This window comes from Agelaius tricolor, unplaced genomic scaffold, assembly GCF_023055355.1.
Source record: "Agelaius tricolor isolate 1412-34295 unplaced genomic scaffold, bAgeTri1.0.p SCAF_1, whole genome shotgun sequence".
Taxonomy (NCBI): Eukaryota; Metazoa; Chordata; class Aves; order Passeriformes; family Icteridae; genus Agelaius; species Agelaius tricolor.
Genome location: NW_027269261.1, coordinates 27,769,313 through 27,792,936, shown reverse-complemented (window position 1 = coordinate 27,792,936; position 23,624 = coordinate 27,769,313). Strand labels below are relative to the sequence as shown.

The following is a 23,624-nucleotide window of genomic DNA, read 5'->3' as shown; positions in this document are numbered from 1 at the left end:
CAACAGGTGAATCAATTTCCATAACTTCCACTTCTTAATTATAGATTTATTTCAGGTGAGTTTAAGACACATAGGCTTCTCCACGTACCAATGAAGCTAAAACTACAAGGGCAATCTCTGTATAAAACAGCCAAAACCACATGGTTTGTTTTCAGGGTTTCAGTTTTCTATTAGTTCACCAGTGATGAGATATAAATACTCCAATGAAGCCTAGACTAAATGTATTTTTAGGAGCAGTGGTCTAGAAAATATATAATTAACAAATTAAGAAGCCCAAAATAGTTCCACAGAGCAGCCCACGACACTTCTTCAGCTTGTCACATGGTTGTTGCTGTGCCCAGCTATAACTGCTCACCAGCAGCATTTTGCTCCGTTTTCATAATTAGCTATAGGGTTTGCACTAATTTGCTTTGGGAGCAGCTCCCATCAGGCACAGAGGAGAAACACTCTCAGTTTACAGGATGACATCTACATCTGTTCCTGAGTTTGTGCTCATGGGGGCTGTGCTCTAGAAGACACGTCTATGTCACAAAAACATGTGCTTAGCCCACAGCTGGAGAGACAAATACTTTAAGTGATTTAAGTGAAAGCTCGCTAAACTAATTGATGAATTTCAGAGAGTGATAAAACTTTTGAAGACAGCAACTATCAGTCTGTGGATCTCTTCACTCAAGTATTTTAGATGAAAGAGAAAAGGACTCTAACATGAGTTACTGATTACTTACTGTTCTTGACATGTGCAACTAAATATTTGTAAAACTATGCATTTACAGCACGGACTTAAAATAAACTCATTAAACCCACAAGTTTTTGCTCCCAAACAAATATAAAAAGAAAACAATATGGCAGTTTATACCCCGTTTATTAAGACAGAGCCATCTATTACTTAATACACTGGTTGGGTAGCCATAAATCACATTATTTTCTTACTCTATTAAGATGCAAGACAGTTTGGCAACCAAATAACAAAGACAAATTAGGCAGGGTGGAGAAACATTTAAGCTGCAGTGAGTTAAAAACCATCTAAGCTGGGGAGACCTAAACCAGCAGAGTTACACAAGGTGCTGGCATCGGGTGACGCTCGGCACGGCGTGCTTGCCAGCCAACTCCTCGAGTGCCCAGCGGGCCTGCCAGGCCCCTCAACTGGAATGTCAGAAAAGGTCCAGGGACCGTCTGGATGCCGCTGTTTTGGACACCTACCAAAGAGCGCGCCACCAAAGCTACAGTTTCTGTGTAGGGATCGCATAGTTCTTTGTAAGAATGAAGGCTTCTGGTAAGAAAGTTTATAGTGCAATCTGAATTAATTTGTGCCCACAGTGTCATTATTCATTTTCCCAAAACAGTTTAAATATAATTGTGGAGGAATTTGATATCTCTGTAAAGATATTACAAAGCAGTGCTTATACAGTTGTTGACTACATAGATTCAATTTTAATAAATATATCTCTTCAAGCTTTTGCAAAACGACAAGCATGAAAGCAAGAAGTGGCAAAGCAGCCAAGTGCTTCTGTATCTTCCGAACACTATTAAAATTCTCAGGGCTCTAAGGAGTTCAGATACCCTATCACACAGGAAGCACACCCCGTGTTCCGTTAACAGCTGCTCAGGGAAGAGCAAAACCTATTTCTGCTTCCACTTTGCCAACGTGCCACCAAGCTACAGCTCCTGCTGAGAAGTCAGAGAGGTTGCTTTACTCCAGACAAGCAAGTTCAGATATGTTTCTGCTTGTCAGCATAGCTGTGTGCTTAACATGGAAATTTGTAACACGAGCTGTATTGCACAGAGCTACACACTTTTTTTCCTACTGAAGACAAAAAAGGGTCAAGCACCATGAGCTTCAGCTCATAAATTCATTGTGTTGGCCCTAGGGAACCTCGCTGGTAACAGCTGTAGCCTTAATGCAAATTTACAAAGTGAACACTTAGCTCGAAAAGTATACACACAACAGTTACCCTGATAACAACAAATACAGTATCAGGTTAACATCCTGTCGATAGACAATTTTTGTAAATGGAATATTTCATAAAATCATAGATGGCAATGCTTCATTGAAATAACAGATTTAATTTGCTTCTTGAAACAACTATTCTTAAATCAGTCTGGCAATATGCAAGCAAATTAAGTAAAAGCACCAGATTTCTTTTCAGTTTTCAAAAGATTGTAAGGTTTAAGTCATCAAGAGACTGTTTAGGGTTTGATTTTTCTTTTTTAAAGAATCTTGATTTGAGACAGTGACAGGGGAAAACTTCTAAAAAGCATCTTCAACAGATCCTCATCTCATTGCAAAACATTCACTTTAGGTATTTTGACATAAAACCATCAAACCTTTTCCTTTTAAAAGTCCTCATCAGGATCATTTTCAATTAAAAAAAAAAAGCTTAAAATTCAGACATATGAAGTCAACTACATTCAACAGATACAACTTGTGGTCAAGCTAAATGATTCTCTGTACATTAATACTGCAAAGAGGAAAAGAGCAATTAGCAGTGTTACACCATGCTCCATAGGAATTAATACTTTAAAAGCCAACTGATTTGATTTCTACTTTAAAATAAACAGGTATGAAAAATCTCCTTTGGTCACAGTCCAGAGACAACTGTTTAGGTAAGTGTGATGACAACAGGAAAAAACACACCAATCAACTGGTCATAATATATAAGTGCAGGTGAAAATACAAATAAAATAGTCCTTTTAATTGCAAAGCATGCCATACACAGACGGAAAACAGACAGAATTTTTAGAATTCCAATATATTAATGCTCACCATATTGGTGTACTTCAGTAGCTTCAAAAAAGACCATGAATGTAAACATGCTTGGAGGCATCTTATTAACATATAAATATACATGTGCCAGATACTTGCAGACTAAGGTTTGGCACATACATGCTCACTTCACAACAAAACTTTCAAAAAATGAGGCTCAAAAAGTGCTTTCATAATTTTAAATGAGAGTTTTAAATGTCTTAAATGGAGAAATACTATTTTAGAAAAGAATCAACTAAGATTCAGTTCACATTTTTCCATTAAATACTGTCTTTCAAGATAATTTTGGAAAAAAAATAACCATGATGCCTGCAGATATATCTCTCTGGTACTCAGCAACTTCTGACAATGACAATTTCTGTCTTACATGCAATTCTGCAGCAGAGAAAAGCTTTAAAGCATTCTGCAAATATTTTGGCTTGCACATGGAGACTGAAGCAAACAGGTTTTTTACTACAGAAATTCAGAATCTTTGCTTGTTTCTAAGTAGTGCTGAACCTCAAAGTTAAATACGGACTTAAGGATTTCAGTGACATCTGTAAGGCTTGACATGATATTGTCAAACACTACAGAAAAACAGACACATCTTTTCACAACTCTATGCTTCTGATTTAAGGACTATCATTTTGTAAGCAGCAAGTATTCAAATGTGAATAAAATTTAAAAGTACATAAATGCAAAACATTAATTAGCAACTTATTTTCTTCACAAGTTCCATTCTGACAAGTAAATTATCTGGACAAGTGTACTTGCCTTACAAGTATTTTCAAGAGTTATGCATTTAAAACTGATAAACACCATAGACCTGATAAAACTGCGAAGAGATCCTAAACTCACAGACCCTTCCTGGATACTCATAATATAGTATATTTTCCTTTCTCCAATTCCACAGGGACATAAAATACCTTTGGTAGGATTCCTCACAAAACCCTCCTACAGAGTAAGCACTTTCTATAGCTCCTTCTGCTGAAACGAGAATCACCTCAAAAAAACACTTGACAAGACTGAGGCTCAAAAACTCATCTGTCACGTAACCAAATTAGATTGGAATAATACAAGTGTACCTTTTCACATTGAATCCCACCGTTAGATTAAAAAAAATAAAAAGGTGCACAAACCACAGCTTTAAGACATGTTTAAGGTTTTCTAAATGAAACCAGAATGAGAAACACAAATGAGAAATCAACTATTTGCATTCTCCACCCACTAGCATTTTAATGCCTTTAGAACTGAAAATGTATTCATTAAGAAATACACTGCAACTGGAATAGTCAACATTCAAGTCCATCAAAATTTAAGAAGTGATTCATTTTAGCATAACCACACTAGCAAATTATTCTGTATATTTCAGTGAAGCAGAGCTTTAAAAAAGTTGTAGAGAAATAGATAATTCCTTTTTTGTGTGTTTTAGGGGAGCAAATCTCTCCATAAAGATTATTTATACAAATTCAAGAGCAAACTTTCTGAGGTAAGGGTTTGGGGTTTTTATTTTTTTTTTCCCAAAGATTCCACCACATGATTAAAAATTAGATGAATGTGTATTCCTGACCACATTGACAATGGCACAGCTAGTTCATGACAAGCAACTGCAACGAGTGTAAATGAAAAACAGTTCCCTGCACCGGGACAAAGCTTGGTTGCAGGCTGACTGTATGACACTAATACTGAAAGCAAGAATTTAAGTAAACTCATCTGGCATTCAGATCTGACTGAGGGAACAGTGAGAACGACACAGTGAAGGTACACTTAGGTGCAATTTCATGCTGGTGACTTTTTCCTCTTTTTACGCTTAGAGCAGATTTTAAACCAAGAGTTGCATATCCAATGACACATACACAATTCAAAACTTAAGAGACCAAGAGCACAGTTGTACACATAATTACATAAACTTAGTATTTACATATTCTAAACAAAGTTCCATTTTAACAGTTGAAGTCTTTTAACACATGAAAGAAGATAATCTACTACAAAGAATGCATAACGGGATCACAAACTTTCCACAAGCATATAAACACGTGTTTTAAAGTGCTTTCTGGGTGCTTCAGATTAACCCCTCGCAGTACGAGCTATTCTGTAGTGCTGTTCCAGTCATTACAAAATTATTTAAATCACTCCTCTTCAGGTGCATTGTGAGTTCAGGAATAATGACAACACCATTGATGAAAAAGCTTTAGGCTCTACCAACATAAACGTATACATTACTTAGGTTCAGATGAAGTTGTCAAATACTTTGGTTTATCATAGCTTGGGATAAATATTTGATAGAACAAAAATTGCACCTCTCCGCTCTTGAGTTTGTTTTTTTTTTTTTTTAACTAAAAAAATACCCCAACATAAATTGACAGTATTCTTTGGTAAAAACAGGACATTTGGCCAGCTTGTGTGTACATCTATTTATCAAAATAGCCTAAAAGTGAACAAATGTCGCTGCTGTACTGTCAATTTAAAGGAATAAGCATTCCTCAGTGGGGAGTATCAAAATATTAACCTTAGCAGTTACCTATACAACAAGCTGAAACACCTTCAGCAACCATTACAGGGGATCAATAATGTTTTAGAACACTTTTTGCTTAACATTTATCCTTTGCATTACAAAAACCTGTAAAATGCTCTATGCCTGCAGACAAGTCCACTACCTTGCAGTGACTACAGAAACGTTATTCAATGGTGTACACTGTCAAGTTGCTGTAACAAAAACCAGGAGTAAGGTGTGCTGACCAACTAATACTCAACTGCACAGTACTTGTGCATTACCTATCCTAAATACTAAGAAAAGCCTATTAAAAATTCATTTAACTGCTACAAGTTAGGTGAATATATAAAAACAGAGCAGATATACAAGTATAACACTGAACATACTGTACTTTATTAGCACAAAAAGCCAGAACAAGGCACAGCAAGCAGAAAAATACATCAATAGAAGGGTTAGTGTAGCATACAAGAATAACGTTTATTGTACTTGCAGCCAAAATGTTTCCTACCTCACACAGGTCACTGCCGTAGAGAAGGAAGGAATCAAATACTGTAGCAGCTGGTAAAGAAACTAGGGAGCACTCAGAATTGGTACAAAACGTTAAACAGGGGTCAGGGCATTCCAACAAGATTTTAGTGCAAAATATCTAAGATAGAACTACTTTTAAGTTCCATCTCCAAGTAAATAAGCAAACAGAAGTTAGAATCTTGTTTCTAAGTAATCTGTTGAAACTATCATCAGTGCATATTACTTTAAAACATTTTTAAAAGCGCAGATGGAAAGATATTTACAAATAAAGTGTACCAGTACCTTTGAAACCTGACATTTGCTTCAGATATGTCAGATTTTGTATTCTGATTATAATAATTCAACCACTTGTCATGTTCTCCATAAAAATATCAGACAACTTTAAATAATTAAGAATTTTTTTCTTGTCACTATTACCTTCCACTGTAAGTTACTAGCAGCCAGGACACCAAAATCTGTTTTGGGAAAAACCCACAACCTTCTGTTCCACAGCAAGAATCTAATTCTGTGTCCTGCCACAGAAGCAGCAATTCACACTGGAAGGTATTTTTAACTGTCTGAGACAGTATTACTTTTGCTAACAATGCCACTTAAATCTCCAAGTGTTTGTAACAGAATTACAGTACTGAGCAGGCATATTCAAGTCTTAATGATTAGGAAACATTATACACTGTGAAAAGCATGATTCATCTGTTAGCCTCAAAGCACCATTAACTCTTAATGGACTGCTTCTAATGAACTGCTCTTCATTACAAGAAAATATTCACTAGTATTTGGAAACTTGTTTGTGAGCTAAATTATTACTTTGAGTTGAGGAAAGTTTTCAAGAAGAGAATTTTAAAAAAATACTTCAAATATTAGCAAAAATGCCCCTCCGATAAAGCCTTTCTTTAACAGCATTACATGAATGCCCCATGGGAAATGCCTCATAGTTTCTTCAGCCAATTACTACAGCTATGAAAGGGAAACAAAATATTTAGAAATTAGCAAAAATATTTTCATTAGGCCTTAATGAAAAACGTGCAGAATTGTGTCTGCTTATTGTTTCCAAGAGGCATCACAACTTAGTTTGATTAACAGCAGGCAGCATCTGACAGGATACTAACACTCAGCTTAAATAGGGTATTGCAGAAAAGCTAGACGCCATTGGTGCGCTTGCTGCAGTTAAACTGTAATACACAAAAAAAAGCACGTTCCAGAAGCTTATTTTGATTTCCTTTTACTTTGTTTTTATAGGTTCCCGCTCCAGCCATCGCACCCTGACTTTTTGTTTATAGTGATACTCCTTTAGAAAGTCTTGCAACATTGAGGGTAGAGGAAGGTCATCGATTCCATCGTACGTAGTGCACCTGCAGATTACCGCCCGGCAGATATACTGCAGACTAAAGGGGAAGGTCCTGTTCAGAGATACAGTGAGCAAGGGTTCAAAAAACATGCAAGAGCTGGGGTCTTTGTAGTGTTCCAGAAGCCCCGTAACAGTGGAGGAGTGGAACACACAGGGGTCGTGGGCATCAAAGCTGAAGTTGTGGTTCCACTGCTCGATGCGTGCATGCAGCGAGCGGTTGTAGCGGCGGAAGCTCACCGAGAAGAGGTAGTCCTCCTGCGCAGAGTCCCTGAGCAAAAAAGTGCCTTCGGGTTTCCCCTCCAGAAGTGCTTCTGCTTCGTAGCGGTCCATGACGCCCCAGTAACACGGGTTACCTGTGATCTGGAGCAAGTCCGGCACGAGGCAGTGGATGTAGTCGATCTGAGTGTGCACTTTCCAAGCCCCCTGCCTGCTGATATGGCCATGGCTCTCTCCTGACATCTGACGCTGCTTCTGCCGGCGCGACTGCAGGCAAAGCGTCGTCGTGTCCTCTTCGGAGTCACAGGTCCCTGGAGGTGTTATGGTTTTGTCCCCGGTCAGCTCAGTCATACCAGGGGCTAACTTTGGTCCCAGTTTATACAATGGATTTACCTGTGCTGTAGCTTCAAAAGTGTGTATTTGGGCATTGGGAGGGGGATCAACCCCTTCTTCAATACTAAGCCTACGTCTCTCTCTGAGTCTATCTTCTTCATCTTCTGTGGAAACCAAGGAAGGATCAAATGTGTCAAAGAAAGTTGAATGAGGGCTCACGGGTGCTGTGTGTTGTTTAATCAGATGCCACTTCTGGGCCAGATCTGAGCCTGCAGGGAAAGGGCATTTCTCAAGCATTAGTTCAGAGAGGTGGATCTTTCTTTTGTTAGAAAACAGAGGTTTGGACTGCTTGCTGTAAGTTCTCATGGGAAAACACAGCCCAACAGTATCTTGGAGACGCTGCCGCAGAGAACGGCTGCCTACTGTCCTGCTGGATACCGCGTCCATGTCATGGACTGAGCTCACCCCATACCTTCTCTCCCTCCTCTGCAAACCACTTCGTGTTCTACCAAATCTTTTTTCACCATCCAAGGAGCTCTGTGTTTTGGTAGAGCAGGAATGCTTCTTCTTCCCACCCCAAGGAGCATGCCGAGAATAAGAGTCCCTTCGAGCAAGCCTGGCTCCTGTGGTGACACATGAGTCATTCTCTTTCTCAATGCTTATTTCAACAATCTGAGGAATTTCTGTGACACAGTTTTGGTTCCGCCTTGCTGAATTCTTTGAAGGACTTAAGCCTAATTGCAAAGCAATGTTTTCTCTCAAAGGGCTGCTGGGCTGTTGTTGAGTCAAGTCAGTTATCTGGATGGCTTTCTCTTTACCAGATGAGCAATTATTGGAGTTCACAACTATACTCTCATTTTGGCTTCCACCCTCATGACTAAAGAGGTTCTGGCACCTGTATTTGAAATTGTTCCACATCTTTCCCACTTTATCCATGGATTATGTTATCTAAATCAAGAGGAGAAGAAATATTAAAATAAAAATATACTTTAAAACATGAGGATACATCTTCAGTTATCATTTAAGTTACAGACCCAAGATGACTATTATTAACTGAATGCAATACATTTTAAAAAGTGCTCTAGTCTTTGTAGGGTTATGTGGAAGCAAGATGCATCACATATTTCAACATTTAGAAGAATATCCATCCTTTTAAAATATTTTCTAAATGAGTATTTAGAAAAATGACCACATAGAAAGTGTTTAGGAAATTACAAACATTTCATTTACAAGTAGGCCCTCCTATTTTTCTATAGGCATGTAGGTAGGTCTGCATAGTTGTATTTGATAAATAGGAAATACACAATCTAAAATCCTTCAAGAAAGAATTTTTAAGTCATATGTTAGGTATGACTCCCTGATAAGCTTCCGATAAGCAGCAGTAAAACAAATCCTGAATAAGAACACTTCAAGTCACTCCAAACTAGGAGAGCTGTTAGTAAAATCCAACAAGTGCACTGCAAATGTCCAGATGCACCATGTGAAAACAAAAGCTCCAGCTGCACACCACATAAATTCCAAGATATAGCTTTGTAAGATTAAAAGAATTAGCACAAAAATAGAAATTTAGGGGGGAAAAAAGCATTCATCATTATTAGATGAGACAATCACCAAAAGACAATTTTAGAATTATAAAGTCTCTGATACATTAATATAAGCCATATGAAACAGCTGAAAAAAACCCCAGCAACCAATGGTCGGCTTTATTACTTAGGATATAAAAGAATGAAAGAGCCCAAGGAGCTTTTCTATCTTTAGTAAGAACACTTAAAAAGAAAGCAGCTCCACAGCAGAAACATGATGACAGTGAATCATGAAGATACTGTAAAAAGATAAAAACATTAGCAGTGTGTATTCTGAAACTACATCTTTAGAAACTGAGTTTGATAATTGGAACAAGACTGCCAAAATTACAGGACTGCCCTAGGACAGAGAGAAACAGGCTAATTCTGTACTAAAAAAAGTCAGGCAATGCCAAACTAAATTAGATCTAATTAAGTTCTGAGAGAAGTGCTAAACTTAAAAGACTAAAATACATCATTTTATCTAATTTAACTCTTTATGGAAACTGCTCTGTTCTTTGGAAACAGATTATTTTGCAGCAACACTCCTCTGTTGCTGCACTACTTTTCTGTTCATAACCAGAGAGGAATCTGAAGCAGTGACTAAGTGCACTGGGGCTCATGACATAAAATGGATGATAAACAAGTAGGCAATGCTCTGGTGATCCAGCCCACAAGTCCTTACAACAGGAGCATAGCTGTAAGCCTATGACTTCATAGCAGAATCCACTGAGACTGGAGAAGAGTCAGAGGCACAGCTTACATGAGAAACATGAAAGAGAATGAATTGTAACACCTAACTGTGATAGGAACAAAAAACAAAAGCTTTCTTTCTCACTGTCATCAGATGATCCAGCAAACCCAGCGAGCCAGGTACCCAACTGCACTAAGACCAAAAGAATTAAGTGTGGATGAGGGAGCTGGGGAGAAGGGGGAAATCAGTCTCTGAAGGTTACTGGTACAAATTACCTACAACAGTGCTAAAGGACAATCTGCACAGCATCCACGTGGTTATTAAGGAGGCAGACACTTGCAGAGCAATGTTACACACAGAAGATGCTACACAGTTCCATGTATACATGAACACTGTAAGCAAATGAGGAAAGCACGTCTTCCTGATTAAAATAAAAAAATCCTTAAATTCTTTTTTGTTCTGGAGTTGTCTGGATCAAGCTGGGGAAATTCTAGGAGCAGCAGAACTACTAAAATCAGACCACATACAAATTTTCAGGAAGCACCCAACATGTCTCATGTCATTGCAATGATCATAGCTGTTTGTGGTGTCTCAGAATACCCATGCTGACCATGAGGGAGCACATGTTTGCTGGCTGCCAGCCTGTCAACACAATATATATAAGGTTGACTTCTACACTTTTGTCTCAAGTTGTAAGTTTTTTATTCTCTTCCTAGTCAGAGAGATGTTTAAAATTTTTGGGAAGAGAAAAGAATGAGATAATATATAAACACCATTCCCTTGGCAAGTCAGGCTAGAAAATGTACACAATTTTGTGACAATGAACCGGAATTACTTTTCTATCCACCAGTCACATGCTATTCAGTGGTGTCTTTTATTCTGAAATTGCTCTTTATTGCTCTCCCTAAAAGGTCTTAGGGTGGAAAGTTCTCTACATGTGCCCAGAAAGCTTCAAGAACAAATAAAAATAAAAACCAACAAAACACTCCACCCACAACCCCCCCAGCATACTGGCTTGACAGACTGTACTTTTCAGAAGTTAAATTTAAAAGGTTAAGTACTTTTTGTCACACTCAAGAGAATAAAGATACCTTTCTTACCCAGAAAAGCAAATGAGTCACTGTGTCTTGTCTTGAGAATATACCTCAACATGAACTTGCTAGATTCCTTCTTTGACTTGTGGACATGTTTACTACAAAGGGAAAAGCAGAAATTTTGTTAATTGTTAGAATATCTTTTCATTTAGACATTTACCATTAATCACTGACATCAAAGGGATATTTTACTGTTTATTTCTGAAATGTGTCCATGTAACTGCCTACTCTTTATATATTTTTAACGCATATTAACATAAACAAAAAATGTCACAGAACTTGCTTTTTCTATACATTAACAACATTTGTCAAGTACAGTCATGGGAAGGACTCTGAAATAAAACTTTTGACAACCAAGAGCAAAGCCACAGTATCTGGATCACTGAAGTGCCAGGCACAATGGGCATAATCAAGCCTATGAAATGGTTTCCCCACATTTTGGTCTCAAGTTGTGGTTGGCAGTGCTGTCAGATCACCACATACTGTCTCTCCTCCTTGTTTCCAGCTGCTACATCACATCAAAAGGCAGCTAAAAATACACACTTTTCTAATATTACTTTTCCAGGTAAGCAACTGCTGTACTCTCCACAAGGATGTTATATGATTGTGAAGAGCAATATGAACCACGATTCTAAAAATGGGAAAGTGGAATACAAGACAAGCTCTTTATTAAAAGAGTAGGTCAGCAGTTCCCTAAAATAATCATCATTGTTTTTCAGAAATCCAAGAGTAGTTGAGGGATTTAATATACTCACACCACTGTCAGAAACCTAACAGTAACAGAACAGAGAAGATTTATTTGCTTCTCCATGCTAGATTCAAGCCCAGGACAGCAGTAAGAGTTAAGAGAAAACATTGGGAACTTATATTAAAGCTTTACACACAGAACAGGAAGAAAAATATTGAAATGGGATGCACATGTACTTCAATGAAAAGCTACAGGGTTGAGCAATCATTAAGTGGATATTAAAAGTTAATATTCTTATGTAGAAACTCCAGAGCAACGGCAGCAAAGTCCAAGTATTTCTAGTCTCCATTCCCTTCAGGAGGCACTTAAATTGCTGAAACATTTTTAAAGTTAGGCCACACTATTGCTATTGAGATTCCATAAAAGTAACCTTTTCAGAGAGCAACAGAGTGAGAAGTACAAAGTATTTACCAGATGAAGATCAAAGCACAAGTACAGTTCTTCTGCAACTGTAACATTTACTCTCACTTCTTTTGTTCTGCATTATGTTCCTAGCAAGTTTACAAACACAAGACAGCCAAACCTATTAAAATGTGTTCAGTGCAAGGCCTTAACAGAGCAAATGCAAGGTAAAGTTGCTAGAACAAGGGCTATCCAACTTTAAACAAAACCTTACTTGGAACATTAGCTCATTCAGCCCTCTGAAGTTCGTCTTCATTGCAAACAAAACCAGTGATACTGTTTTACTGGGCACAGGTGGCAAAGGGGCTGCATGCAAACCATTTTAACTCATCAAAAATTCAAAAAACCCACATGGATGCTTATCCTGACGTGTCATGCTTCATGGCACTAGCTTTATATATCCCCATTCTTCTCGGTTCTGCTCAGAAACATGAGCAGTCAATACACCACCTATCACATCACCACTGCCAGCCAGCTGACACGGCCTGTTGGACAAACTGCCAGGTGGCTCCAGGAGGGAGTGGTTTCTTTGGGAACCAGCCTTCCCTAATGGAAAACAGTTCCTTGAATTTGGGCAAATTGTCTCAGTTAAACATCTCAGACTGTGTTAGAATAAAAGTTGAGTCACTGGTAAAGTATTTAAAATTCAACCTAGTGATTTTAAATTACTTTAAATCAATGTGCAACAGATGTGTGGTTTCACAGATTTCTTGTGGCAGCACTAAGCTTGACAAAATAAAAATTGTTTCTGAACTGCTTCTAAAGCCATCCTAATTTTACAAAGGAGCACCGCCAGTGGTTATTCTAGCCTAAACAGGAAATCCATTTCATTCCATCAAAATCCACAAAGTGAATTCAACCATTTGTAGATTTTCTAAGAAAAAAACCCCCGATTATTTTTCTAAGAAAAATAGAGATTCTACTGATATTCTTAACACAATCTCTTTTCAACTAAAAATTATTTCTACCTACTTTGAACTGGCATAAATGATCTTAAAAATAACAGATAATAAGCACTCTATAGGGATTACAGAAGCAATGAGCAGCAATACCATAGTGCTATATTCCTATTTGCAGTAAATTTAGAGACATTCAAATGCATGAAGTTTGCATCAGTGTAGTCTTCAAGTATTCTGAGAGCACAAATACTGAGACAACAAAGAAATTTTAAGCAGTATGATAAAGCTACACTTGCAACTTCTTTGCAATCCTAAAATACCACATATTAACAATTACTGTGAAAACTCAGACCATTCTTTCCAGAAATGTCACAAGATCTAGGCAGAGCTTTCTGCCTGTGACTTCAAAGGAACTCTATTCAAAGTCAAGGCTGTGCTCTGTCTGAAAGAAAATGCACTTGTTTCACCCTCATAATTTACCCAATTTAAAATTTACTCAGTATGGTTTATTATATTCAAAGTATTAACTCCTAACAATGTACCATCTTCACAAAAGATGATACACTACACAAAGTATGATACCTTACAGAACAGGCTCAAAAAAAAAAGAATCTACAAGATTATTTGTTTTGGTATTTTTGTAAGATGATAGCTTCATAACACTGAAAGGTAACAAGGTCAAAATATTGAAGGAATAAAAAACCAGACAATTCTTACAAGTCAAAACCCCAGTAACCTGACAGGAGTTAAACCCAGAAACCTGCACACTCAATATTAGCTGGAGCCTCCACAGGCAAACTGCCTACCACATTCCCTGAACCGGGTGCATGGACCATGGAGGTACAAGCAAAAGACTGGAGGGAAACGCTGCTTCTATTTGTGTCATTCCTTAAAATGATTTGCTTAGCAGTGACAAGAGACTCTTGCTAAAGACATTTGCTTCCATTAAGGGATGTTTGCTGAAGAGGTCCCTGCCCTATGTGCGCGCTGCCAAATGCCCACTGCAGGCTCCTGCTGTAGGGATGCACTGAGGGAGCTGCTCCCATCAGCATTCCTCAACCTTATCCAGTCAAAGTGAGGAAGGCTGGCAACCCCCTGCATCTGAAGTAACCCACTTGAGGAAGGAAGGGCAGTACTAAGGATTACAAAGCAATTTCCTCCCTTCCAATGCACATTCCAGAAATAATGAATTACCACTGTGATACTAGAGATAACGTTTCTTAAAAACAAGGAATTTGTTGGCTCAAGAGGAACCATGCATTTTTCTACACACACAAAAATGTGCTCACTGCAGACAGCTCAAAGAGCTGATTTAGAGGCCTGGAAGGAAAAGGTGGCTGCTTTTTTTTTTTTTAACTAAACAAGGTAAAGGGGCCAAGTATATCAAGTGCTCATGAAAGCCTTATTAGGATAAAGTACTACTGGTTTTTAACTATTAGGCTTTGATAAATTGGAAGTGCAGTTGCGTAGGAAGATGAATATGAAAGTTTGAATCCCCAAACCAAAACTCAAACATGCCAGAAAAGAGGTAAAGGATACAGAGCTACAATTCCAACAACACACAGAATTGGCCTAAGTCAGCACTGCAACCAACAGAAATGGCGTCAGCCTCTTCCTGGCCACCTGTGCTGGTGCAGGAGGTGGTCTGTACACCATATGGCTGCTCAGTCAACCAGCTCAAGGAACTGATCCAGACTAAAACGAATTCGCAGAAAAAGTCTCAATCATTTACTCCATCTGGTTTATGACTTCTGTACAAACATTCAAGTTAACACATGGGAGGAGCAGATGAGGAGGGAGGAAGCAGCAGCCAGGGCAAGACTGCTTCCTTCCACAGCAGCACTGGTTAGTTCTGCTGAAGTTATTATGTTCTTAGATGGCTACTTCGAAGAGAAATCTCCATTCTCAACTGTGGGCCTCTGGCTGAAAGAAAGAGATTAGGACTCTATTTAAGATGCTGCTTTGAACACTTGCATTGAAAGTTCAGCCACTGAAAACCTTAACTTCAAAAATAAAATGCTGAGTTGGCTTGATGCATTCTGCTAAAACACAAAGAAAGCTGAAAGTTTCAAGGACTTAAGCTGGCAGACTGTCAAGTCAAAATCAACAATGATATTTTCCATTGCTCCAACCTGGAGTAAGAAGCAAACTCCTCCTCCTCTTCCTTGGTGCAGATTTGCAGTGAGCAAAAATCAGTCTTAGCTTGGACAGCTGATGTTCTGCCAGTTTCTTCCCAAGCAGCTACACATTGGTAACTTCAGTCCAAAAATACCGCTCCAAGACTTTCAACAGTGGGAACATTCTTCTAAGCCCCTTACTAGGCTTTGGGTTTCCAAAAGGACAATTTTGGGACTATGTGTGTTCACCCTGGATTGAAAAGTACTGTACAGTTGCTATCCATTTCTTTGCTGTTCAGAAAATCTGAAATCCCTGAAGCAGACAAGCCATCAATAGATGAAGAGAAAGTTATGGCACTGAATCAAAACTAGAGACAACTGCTTTTTAAATACTTCCTTCCCTCCACTTACACAAGTCAAGTAGGTAATAACCATCATGAGCAAAGCTGGTAATTCTCATCATGTAAGAATCAGAGCAAACATGAGTTTCAGATATTAAAACAGAAATAACACTACAGAGATTTACCAAGAACTCCACATAGTGTTAGATTTCTATGCTAGAAACTGCAAATTCAAGACAATGGCACACATCAATTCCAAGTCAGGAAACCTTCAAATCATTTAGGCAGTATCCTGATGGCAGCCACTCATTGTAACATGTAAATCCACACAAGCAACATTAGATGAAAGCAGTTTCCTTAAAACTACCTCCATACACCCTAAACAGGCAAGTCAATTTCACCTTAGCATTTCAAAAAACCACCAAAACCAATGAGCATTAAGTTAGCAAGGTAAAGAACCTGCCATGAAAGGGAACTCTAGGTGATTTAGTGCAGTAATGGTTCCCATACTGCTACATTTAATTCTTCTCACACAGAAGCTGCCACTATCCTTTGTTAAAATTCATGTGGATAGAATAAATGGTTCCAGTCAGTGTTCAAGTTAAGTACAGCAGCCCTCTTGATGGCTTCTGCAAAAGCAGTAAGTACTCCAAGAAAAGTGATGGAGCTCTCCCCTAGTAGAGAAGAATTTGTTTCCACTTCTAAGAACACTAATGAAGCATATCCTCCTCTACAAACTTCTAAAATATAAATAGGTATCAAATTGATAAAAAGAGTGATTTAATGGTTATTTGTATGTAATTCTTGGAAGTTCTGAGTTAAAAAAAAGCATACCTTAATAGCTGTGCCTCACTAAAAGCAAAAGAAATTGGAAGCAAAGTTGAAAAGATGAGTCAAATCACATCCCACATCTTTGACAAGCTCAGTAAAAACATCCAATTCAATATATTTTGTAAACAGAGCATTTCATTCAATTGCAAATGGCCTACTTTCCAAACACAATCCTTCTGTTCTGGGGTCAATTTATACTGGTTTAACAGTCCTATTTCTTCTCACTACATTCTTCAAAAGCTCAACAGCCTGTCTAATGCCTCTACCTCACCACTGTACCTGTGCCCCCCATCAGCTTACAGGCACCTCCTGGACACAGAGCTTTTCTCATGCATCCAGCCACTTCCCATGTGTCCTTTCAACCTGACCAAGCAAAAGATCATATTCTCCAACACAAACTCACAAACCTGCCACCTCTTATCAACTGATAAAACCAAAGTTTTACTTGTCTTTCTCTAGCAATGTACCTAGAATGGTGACCACATAGGGAAAAGCATTATTGCCATTCATGCAATTTGCAGGAAAAATAAAATAAAGCAGTCTTCTCTCAAATTTAAGTGAAATGGACCCAAAAGTTCAAAAGTTTCTAAAACCATAACAGCTGAGAAGAGTAACAGCCCAAGCTGCTACCCAGCTACAGCTATGCTTCCATCAAGCAGAAGGTGGCCTGAGATGGACAGTTCTAATAACATAAACTTATAAAGTGCCCTTCATAATGACTTAACTCCCAACTCACATTCTGTCATGCCAGAAGTTTGGCAAGTAACTGCTATCACTACAGCACCACTGTAAATCTTAGATCAGTTTCTGTACAGAATATACTTTAATAAAATAGAAAACTGAATAACTGCAGAATGAGACCAGGGGATTTAATCTGCAAAGCATTTGGCAAGCAAGGAGTTAAAATAATCTTGCCTAAGACTAGCCCACAGCTGCTGTCAGCAGTCAGGCTTGTCAAGAGAAGCTCTGGGCTCTCTTGACAAGACTAATTGGCAGCAAGCACCTGGTTCCCCAGGCTGGGCCTGGGGAAGGTAAAAGAACATAAACCCTGCAAAGAAGAAGGAGAAGCAGCTGGAAGGCTGCCAGTAGGTCTAGCCTGTTTCATGTTTTCACTTTAATCCACAGGCAGCTTTATCCTAGACTATACCCAGCTAGAGCTATCAGAAACATTTCAACTTCCCAGCTGAAGGAAACCTGTGCTTTGTGGTTCTGTACCTGCAAGTTCTGCCAGTGAGCACTCACCAAGCCTTGGAGTGCAGGGTCCTGCTGCAGCACAGCCAGCTGCAACATCAACACTAGCACTAAACTGCAGTGGAACTGACATTTCTGACATGGAACTGACATGGTTTTCTAATGCCACCAAAAATTTGCTTAAAGGTGTTACCATAACTTTAAAATTATGGACTAAATTGCCAGAAGATCTAAACTAAGGCTGTTCTGCATGTTCTGTACATTGAACACATAGAGCATGGGCAATGACAACTTATGAACATAGCAAATTAAAATGCATCTTTAAAAAAAGTAAAAAAAAAAAGGTTTAAAAAATCCCCAACATTCTGGAAAGCAGCTAGAAGTAGGATGTATGAGGAATTTTAAGTGGGATGTCCAGAAAAGTTAAAAGACTTTAAAAATATTTTGACCTCTGCTAAGAATCATGATTTCAGTGAATGTGAAGCTTTCTGAAATTCTGCCCTTGTTTTTTTCATATTAAAACTCAAGTAAAAAAAAAACGTAAAGAATTAGCCTTGCAGGTTTAGCCCCCGAGGTAGAAAGATCTTTCTTAGGGGTAAGGGACAAAAAAAAAAAATCCTTTAGTTAGTTTAGCTGAGTTTGTACAACTGAACCAACAAGCATCTAGTTATATATAAATATACACAAAAATTGATATATGTAAAATATGTATAATATCAAGATACATGGGAAATTTTTGTGTGCAAGATAGTGTAAGTACAAACATTAAAATGTCAGAATGAAATTTCTTCAAATCAAATTGCTCAGCAAATACATTGATTATGTCTTGGCCAAGTTTCACATTTTAGGCATTTTAACTTGCTAGTCAAGAATTCTAACAATGTAGAGCAGCACTAAGTTTCCACATCTTAAAACTGGAAATTTGGAAGTGTACTTGTACATAGTCTCAGTTTGAAAAACACTTCAATCAATAAGCATTAATGCCAATTGATGGTGCTTGGGAGAACAAAAGATTACAGTGGAACAGCTTGATAGTCAACCCACTGTTAGCAGTAGAACAAACTCACCCAAAGAGCCAGAGTGTGCTCTTACCTGGGACACTATATGAACTATTACAACATTCCTTTAACTGCTCATGATACTAAACAGTACCAATACAATGATCCAGAGGCAATAGCTAAAAAGAAAACACCTCAGTGTAATGAGATTGAAAGTTACTGTGTTTAGTTACTGCTCTAGCAATAACAAAAAAATGTTTCTCTGCCTGACAGCAAAGGGTCCAGCCCTTTGCAACACCTGCTCTCCATTTGTGTTCAAAGACTACTAATGAGTAATCTAGAGGCTCTCTTGGTCTCCCCTCATGAGCTTCATGACTCAGTGGTTTTTTTTAAAAACAAACAAAAACAAATATAAACACCTAACCAAAGAACCCCACCCCAAAACCAAGCCAAGACAAACAAACAAAAATAAAAACCCCATAAACCCACCCACACCACACTTTCCTTGTGCCATGCAAAAACAGGAATGCCCATGATTCAAAACATAGGATCAAGACGTACCATAAAAGCTTCAAGTAATAATATCTAACCCTTCAGACAGTCAGAAATGTAAGACTATGACTACCTGCACAGGACATGCATTACAGAGACTGAACAAGCACTGATAAGAAAATCAGGTGTTTCCTCTTAAGAGCATCAGTTGCCTCAATCCATTACAACTGAGGTGCTAACTAGATTATTACACTACTATCTTATCTTCAAGGTGCTAGACTCCATTGCACAGGAGGATGAAATAGGACAGCAAGATAGATAATATGTGGCTACATCTTCTTCATTTTACATAAAGCAATCAGTTAAATAAAAACTATTTTAATGAAATGCTTATTCTAGCAAAGAAGCACCTGTGCATGTTACATAAGTGAGCCTCCACAGGATGAGAATTTTCTTAGAAAAATATATGTATTTGGTTAGCTCCTAAATTCTTCTCGAAATATAGAAATGCTTTGTCTTTTGAAATCACCTATCCAATCCAAAAGCTGACTCCAGTTATCACTAAAGGATTGTTGCAGCAAGACACTAGCCATGAATCACTAATCCACTGGTTAGCTAACAGGCATTCCTATTAACCAACAGGCAAATGGCCTACCTAAAAAGACAACTCACTAACCTGTGGTCCCTCTTGAATACCTACACACCAGCTCATTCAGTATTGGAAAGCTGCTTGGTATCCAAGGGCTCCTATCTGACATGGATGAACACAACTTACAGGCTGCAGGAACTCCAAGAAGCTGCAGCAAAGGAACAGACTAGAAAAATGAATCTTTACAACACCATTGCCAGCTGCATGGGACTAATAAAACCAGTAATGCTCTTTGGCCCTGTGAAAGCAGAGACTCAGTCACATGAATGGCTTACCCTGCTTGAGCAGGGAGGTTGGACCAGATCATCCGCTGCAGACCCTTCCTTCTAACCTTACCTATTCTGGGATTCTGTAATGGCTTAATTTCATGCTGCATTTCATGCAGGAAGAGTCTGCAGCACCACAGAAAATTGAGCAAACCTAAATCAATGATTACTGAGTGATAAACTTGTCAGAGGGCAGCTATTGAAGAGTACAGTTCTTTCTAGGTTGTTTCTCATGAACAGAATTTAGCAATAGAAAGGGCACCCTACGGGTGATAGTCCATGATAATTAATCTACCACTGCTTTGCTCCTATTAAAAGGGATATTCTTCCTTCCCTCCCATCCCCTTGCATCAGTTCCAACATTCATCTGACCTCCATTTTCACCATAAGCTAATTGATGGAAGCACCAGACAGACAAACAGCACTTCAATGAGGAAAAAAAAGCCAGAAGAGACAAATGATAGCATGGAGGTAGGAGAATTTCCAGTCTTATGCAAAGAGAGGAAGGGAAAAGAACCATGTCTACCAGCAGCAGTGAGCCATTAATGCTGGTTTAGCCATTTCTGTGAAACCTACTCCTTAATGTTAACCCACATTCTCCTTATAACCTGAAACATGTTTTATTAAATGACAGATTAAATCAAAGTCTTAATTGTAAAGCAAAAACTAAAATTCAGATTCAAGACTAACACTCATCTAGAAAAACACTGTACCCTTCAGAAGATCAGGAACTGTAACACTGTTAACAGGGGAAACTATTAATTTGAAATATAAGAAATATTCACCTTTATTTTTTTCAAGAAGATGGTTCAACTGCTACTTGAAAGACCAGACATTTTCTGGTGTTTTTTATAAAGCACAGGAACATTTTAAGAGCACAGGAACAACCTGTTCAATAAATGAGTTCAGAAAGTTGTGATCCTTAAGTATCCTCCATGATGAAAAATACTTTGATTCTTGATGTAAAAAGTAAATTTTTAAAAAGTCATTATGATACATGGCAATTTCCACATCTAACTACTTTCACCCAGGGGCCAGGAATTCCTGAAGGAAAACATGCAGCATAGTGATCACAAGAATGAGAACTCCAAATTCTACATTCAAAACTAGATGAAAATTAAGACATTTTCTTAAAATACTTATGAACAGTCACAGCTTGAGCACCCTTCAAATATGTAAAGTTGTAGGGTTCAAATAACTAAAACCAGTTGTGCAAGTTCAGAGATCTCAAACTCTTCTGCTACAGATTGGCAGGAGTCTGCCAGTTAGGTGGGGGGAGGGAAAACCCCAGAACACTGCCTAATGTTTGACTGTATACAAGACTACAACATTCTGATTGTACTGGCACCAGTGGCACACAGACATACAAAATTAACTTGTAGGTAACTTAAAATCTGTCATGATTTGAAGAAAAATTATTTATTTTCATAAGAATTCTGATCAGCAGCCAGACTGGAACATTCTTGCAGCAAAATCTGTTTGCTCCTATAATGAATGAACATGGAAAAGAAGCACTTGATCCAGCAGGTACCAACTTCCCAAGAAGTTTACACTGCCACAGTGGGCTCTGCTGCTGGTTCAGAGGAAGCACAGCAAAGAAACTCAGGGGAAGCTCTCTCACACAGCTCCAAGAGTCTACATAATTGACACAGATTTTGCTACAGGGGAAAGGCATTTGAAAAAAGAAACTTTCAGCTGTGCTGTATCAACAGGCAAGGCTATCTTTCTTAAAGTTTAAACTAGTCACCTTCAAAAGAGCAAAGAAAGTCAGTCTACTTGGTGGCCCCAAAGTCTTTACCCAATGGGACATGATTTTGAAAATATTTTTTTCTCTTTTTCCTTTTTAAAAAATGATTTATTTATTACTATTATCTAATGCTTCCCATCATCAGACACATTCACTTTCTGTAGGTTTCTGGTCTGGTCAGAATTTCACAGGCTAGGTAGCTACCTAAAATAGTTATTTAAAGTCTAAGTTGTCGGAAAAATGTCAAAATAAGTTACATTTTGGTTGCCTTTAAAAAGCCACCACTTCATTTTATAAATGCAGGAAGTTCAGATTTGTGTGGAGTATCTTCTGCTATCTTTACAAAAGTTCAGATAAACTTGGTCCAGTTTGGAACTCCTGAAGAAAAATACCTTTAGGTTCATTAGCCCAGTAGTCTTTTGAGATTTTATCTGTGAAGGTCTCTGAAGAATCATATTGAGTTTTTTTGGCTGTCACAGCACTCAGTCCTGACCAAATGCATAAACCCTGTGTGGGCAGTGACTGAGCACCCCCCTACAACCACAGCTACATGGTGTGATGAGTGACATCCTCATCATGGCTCAGAAGTAACAAAGGCATTCAGATACAGAAGAAGCCAAACTTTAGCCCAGTATGGAGACCTCAGCTTCTCTTGAGTCTTAACAAAAAGTCACAGTCAAAATACCAGTGTTGGCAGGAGTCTGGAGGTACTGCAGAGCCAATGGGACAAGAAAGGAGGAGGAACAAGTGCATGATTCTGGAGCTGACACATGTCAGGGCTGTCTCAGAGATTTCCCAGCTGGCTTTGTGCCATAGGACCCCCCTCAATCAATTAACTTGGGACAATTCTGGCTCCCATGCTCTGCAGCCCAGAAATGTACTTGAAAGAAAAACCCTGCTGAGCATACAGAATGCAGAGAGTCTCCAGGGTACCCCACAAAAACCAAAACAAAACAGAAAACTGCCATGTCCAGATCAGAAATTTTCAAGAAGAGAACTGGCTCAATTTTTACAGATTTTCATGTAAAATTAAAACAATACTGCTCAGCCAGAGGCTGCCCACAGACAAATTTCACGTAAATGTTCCAGTTCAGAGGTGCACTACAATATTTCAAAGTAGAGACTGACATTAAAAAAAGGCACAATTATTCTAGTTCTGTTTCTGAAAACAGATGAAGAATTTTGGCAAAAAGCTTTAAACAAAATTAAACTCAAGGCAAAGAAAAGTCTTAAAGTATTTCAGTCCAGGAGATCAGAGATCAGGAAAGTTATAAATGATTGAACATACCATCTCTTAAAATTTTTCCAACACTTCCTATTATCTTTGGAAGAAACAGATGAAGGAAGAACACCACTGGGAACAATGACTTGTGTGAATTCCCACTTTCACTTAACCAGCAATGCTCTTTGTTACAGAAGTTTACAGCTGCATAACAAAACAGGATGCTTTGTCAATGATACAAAATCAAACCATTCAAATTGTGCATTCTGACTTTTCAAACTGCTGGGTGAACAGCTGGACACTCTAAGAGTTATCTGTGTGATGACTAATGTCACGTTCAGTGAAATGACAGCACAGGATGGAGCCAGCAAACACAAATAAAATATAATACTCTCTTCCTTTCTTTAAATTCCAATTGCTTGTTTACTCATTGTGATCAGGTAACATTAACACTCTATACTATCTTATTTTTTCCTGAAAAAATCTGCCGGTAAATCAGAGTGACCTTTGCAAGCCTCAGAGACAGACTCAACTGGAAGACTTCACAGCCTTGATCCCAAACAATGTCATGCTCTATCCTAAGAGAGCAAACAAGTGAAGCAACATGGGCATATACAAAGACAATATTCTCTTAAGTTACTACTGACAGTAGAGGACTTTTAGGCCTACAGCAAACAGGAGCTAAAGTCCATAAGGACAAGATAAGACCCCT

General features: G+C 38.3%; 1 protein-coding gene across 3 annotated transcripts in view; it reads right to left on the bottom strand.

The window, feature by feature from the left end:
- Positions 1-4,233: 4,233 nt before the first annotated feature.
- SOCS5 (suppressor of cytokine signaling 5) overlaps positions 4,234-23,624 on the bottom strand; it is a 57,523-nt gene continuing 38,132 nt past the window's right edge. For all 3 annotated transcript variants that reach the window (XM_071427770.1, XM_071427762.1, XM_071427753.1), the window contains 2 exons: positions 11,016-11,107; positions 4,234-8,607 (listed from right to left, as the gene is read on the bottom strand). In XM_071427770.1, coding sequence (XP_071283871.1) covers positions 6,985-8,595 — 1,611 coding nt within the window. In that variant the 5' untranslated portion in view covers positions 8,596-8,607; positions 11,016-11,107 and the 3' untranslated portion in view covers positions 4,234-6,984. The remainder of the gene's footprint in view (positions 8,608-11,015; positions 11,108-23,624) is intronic.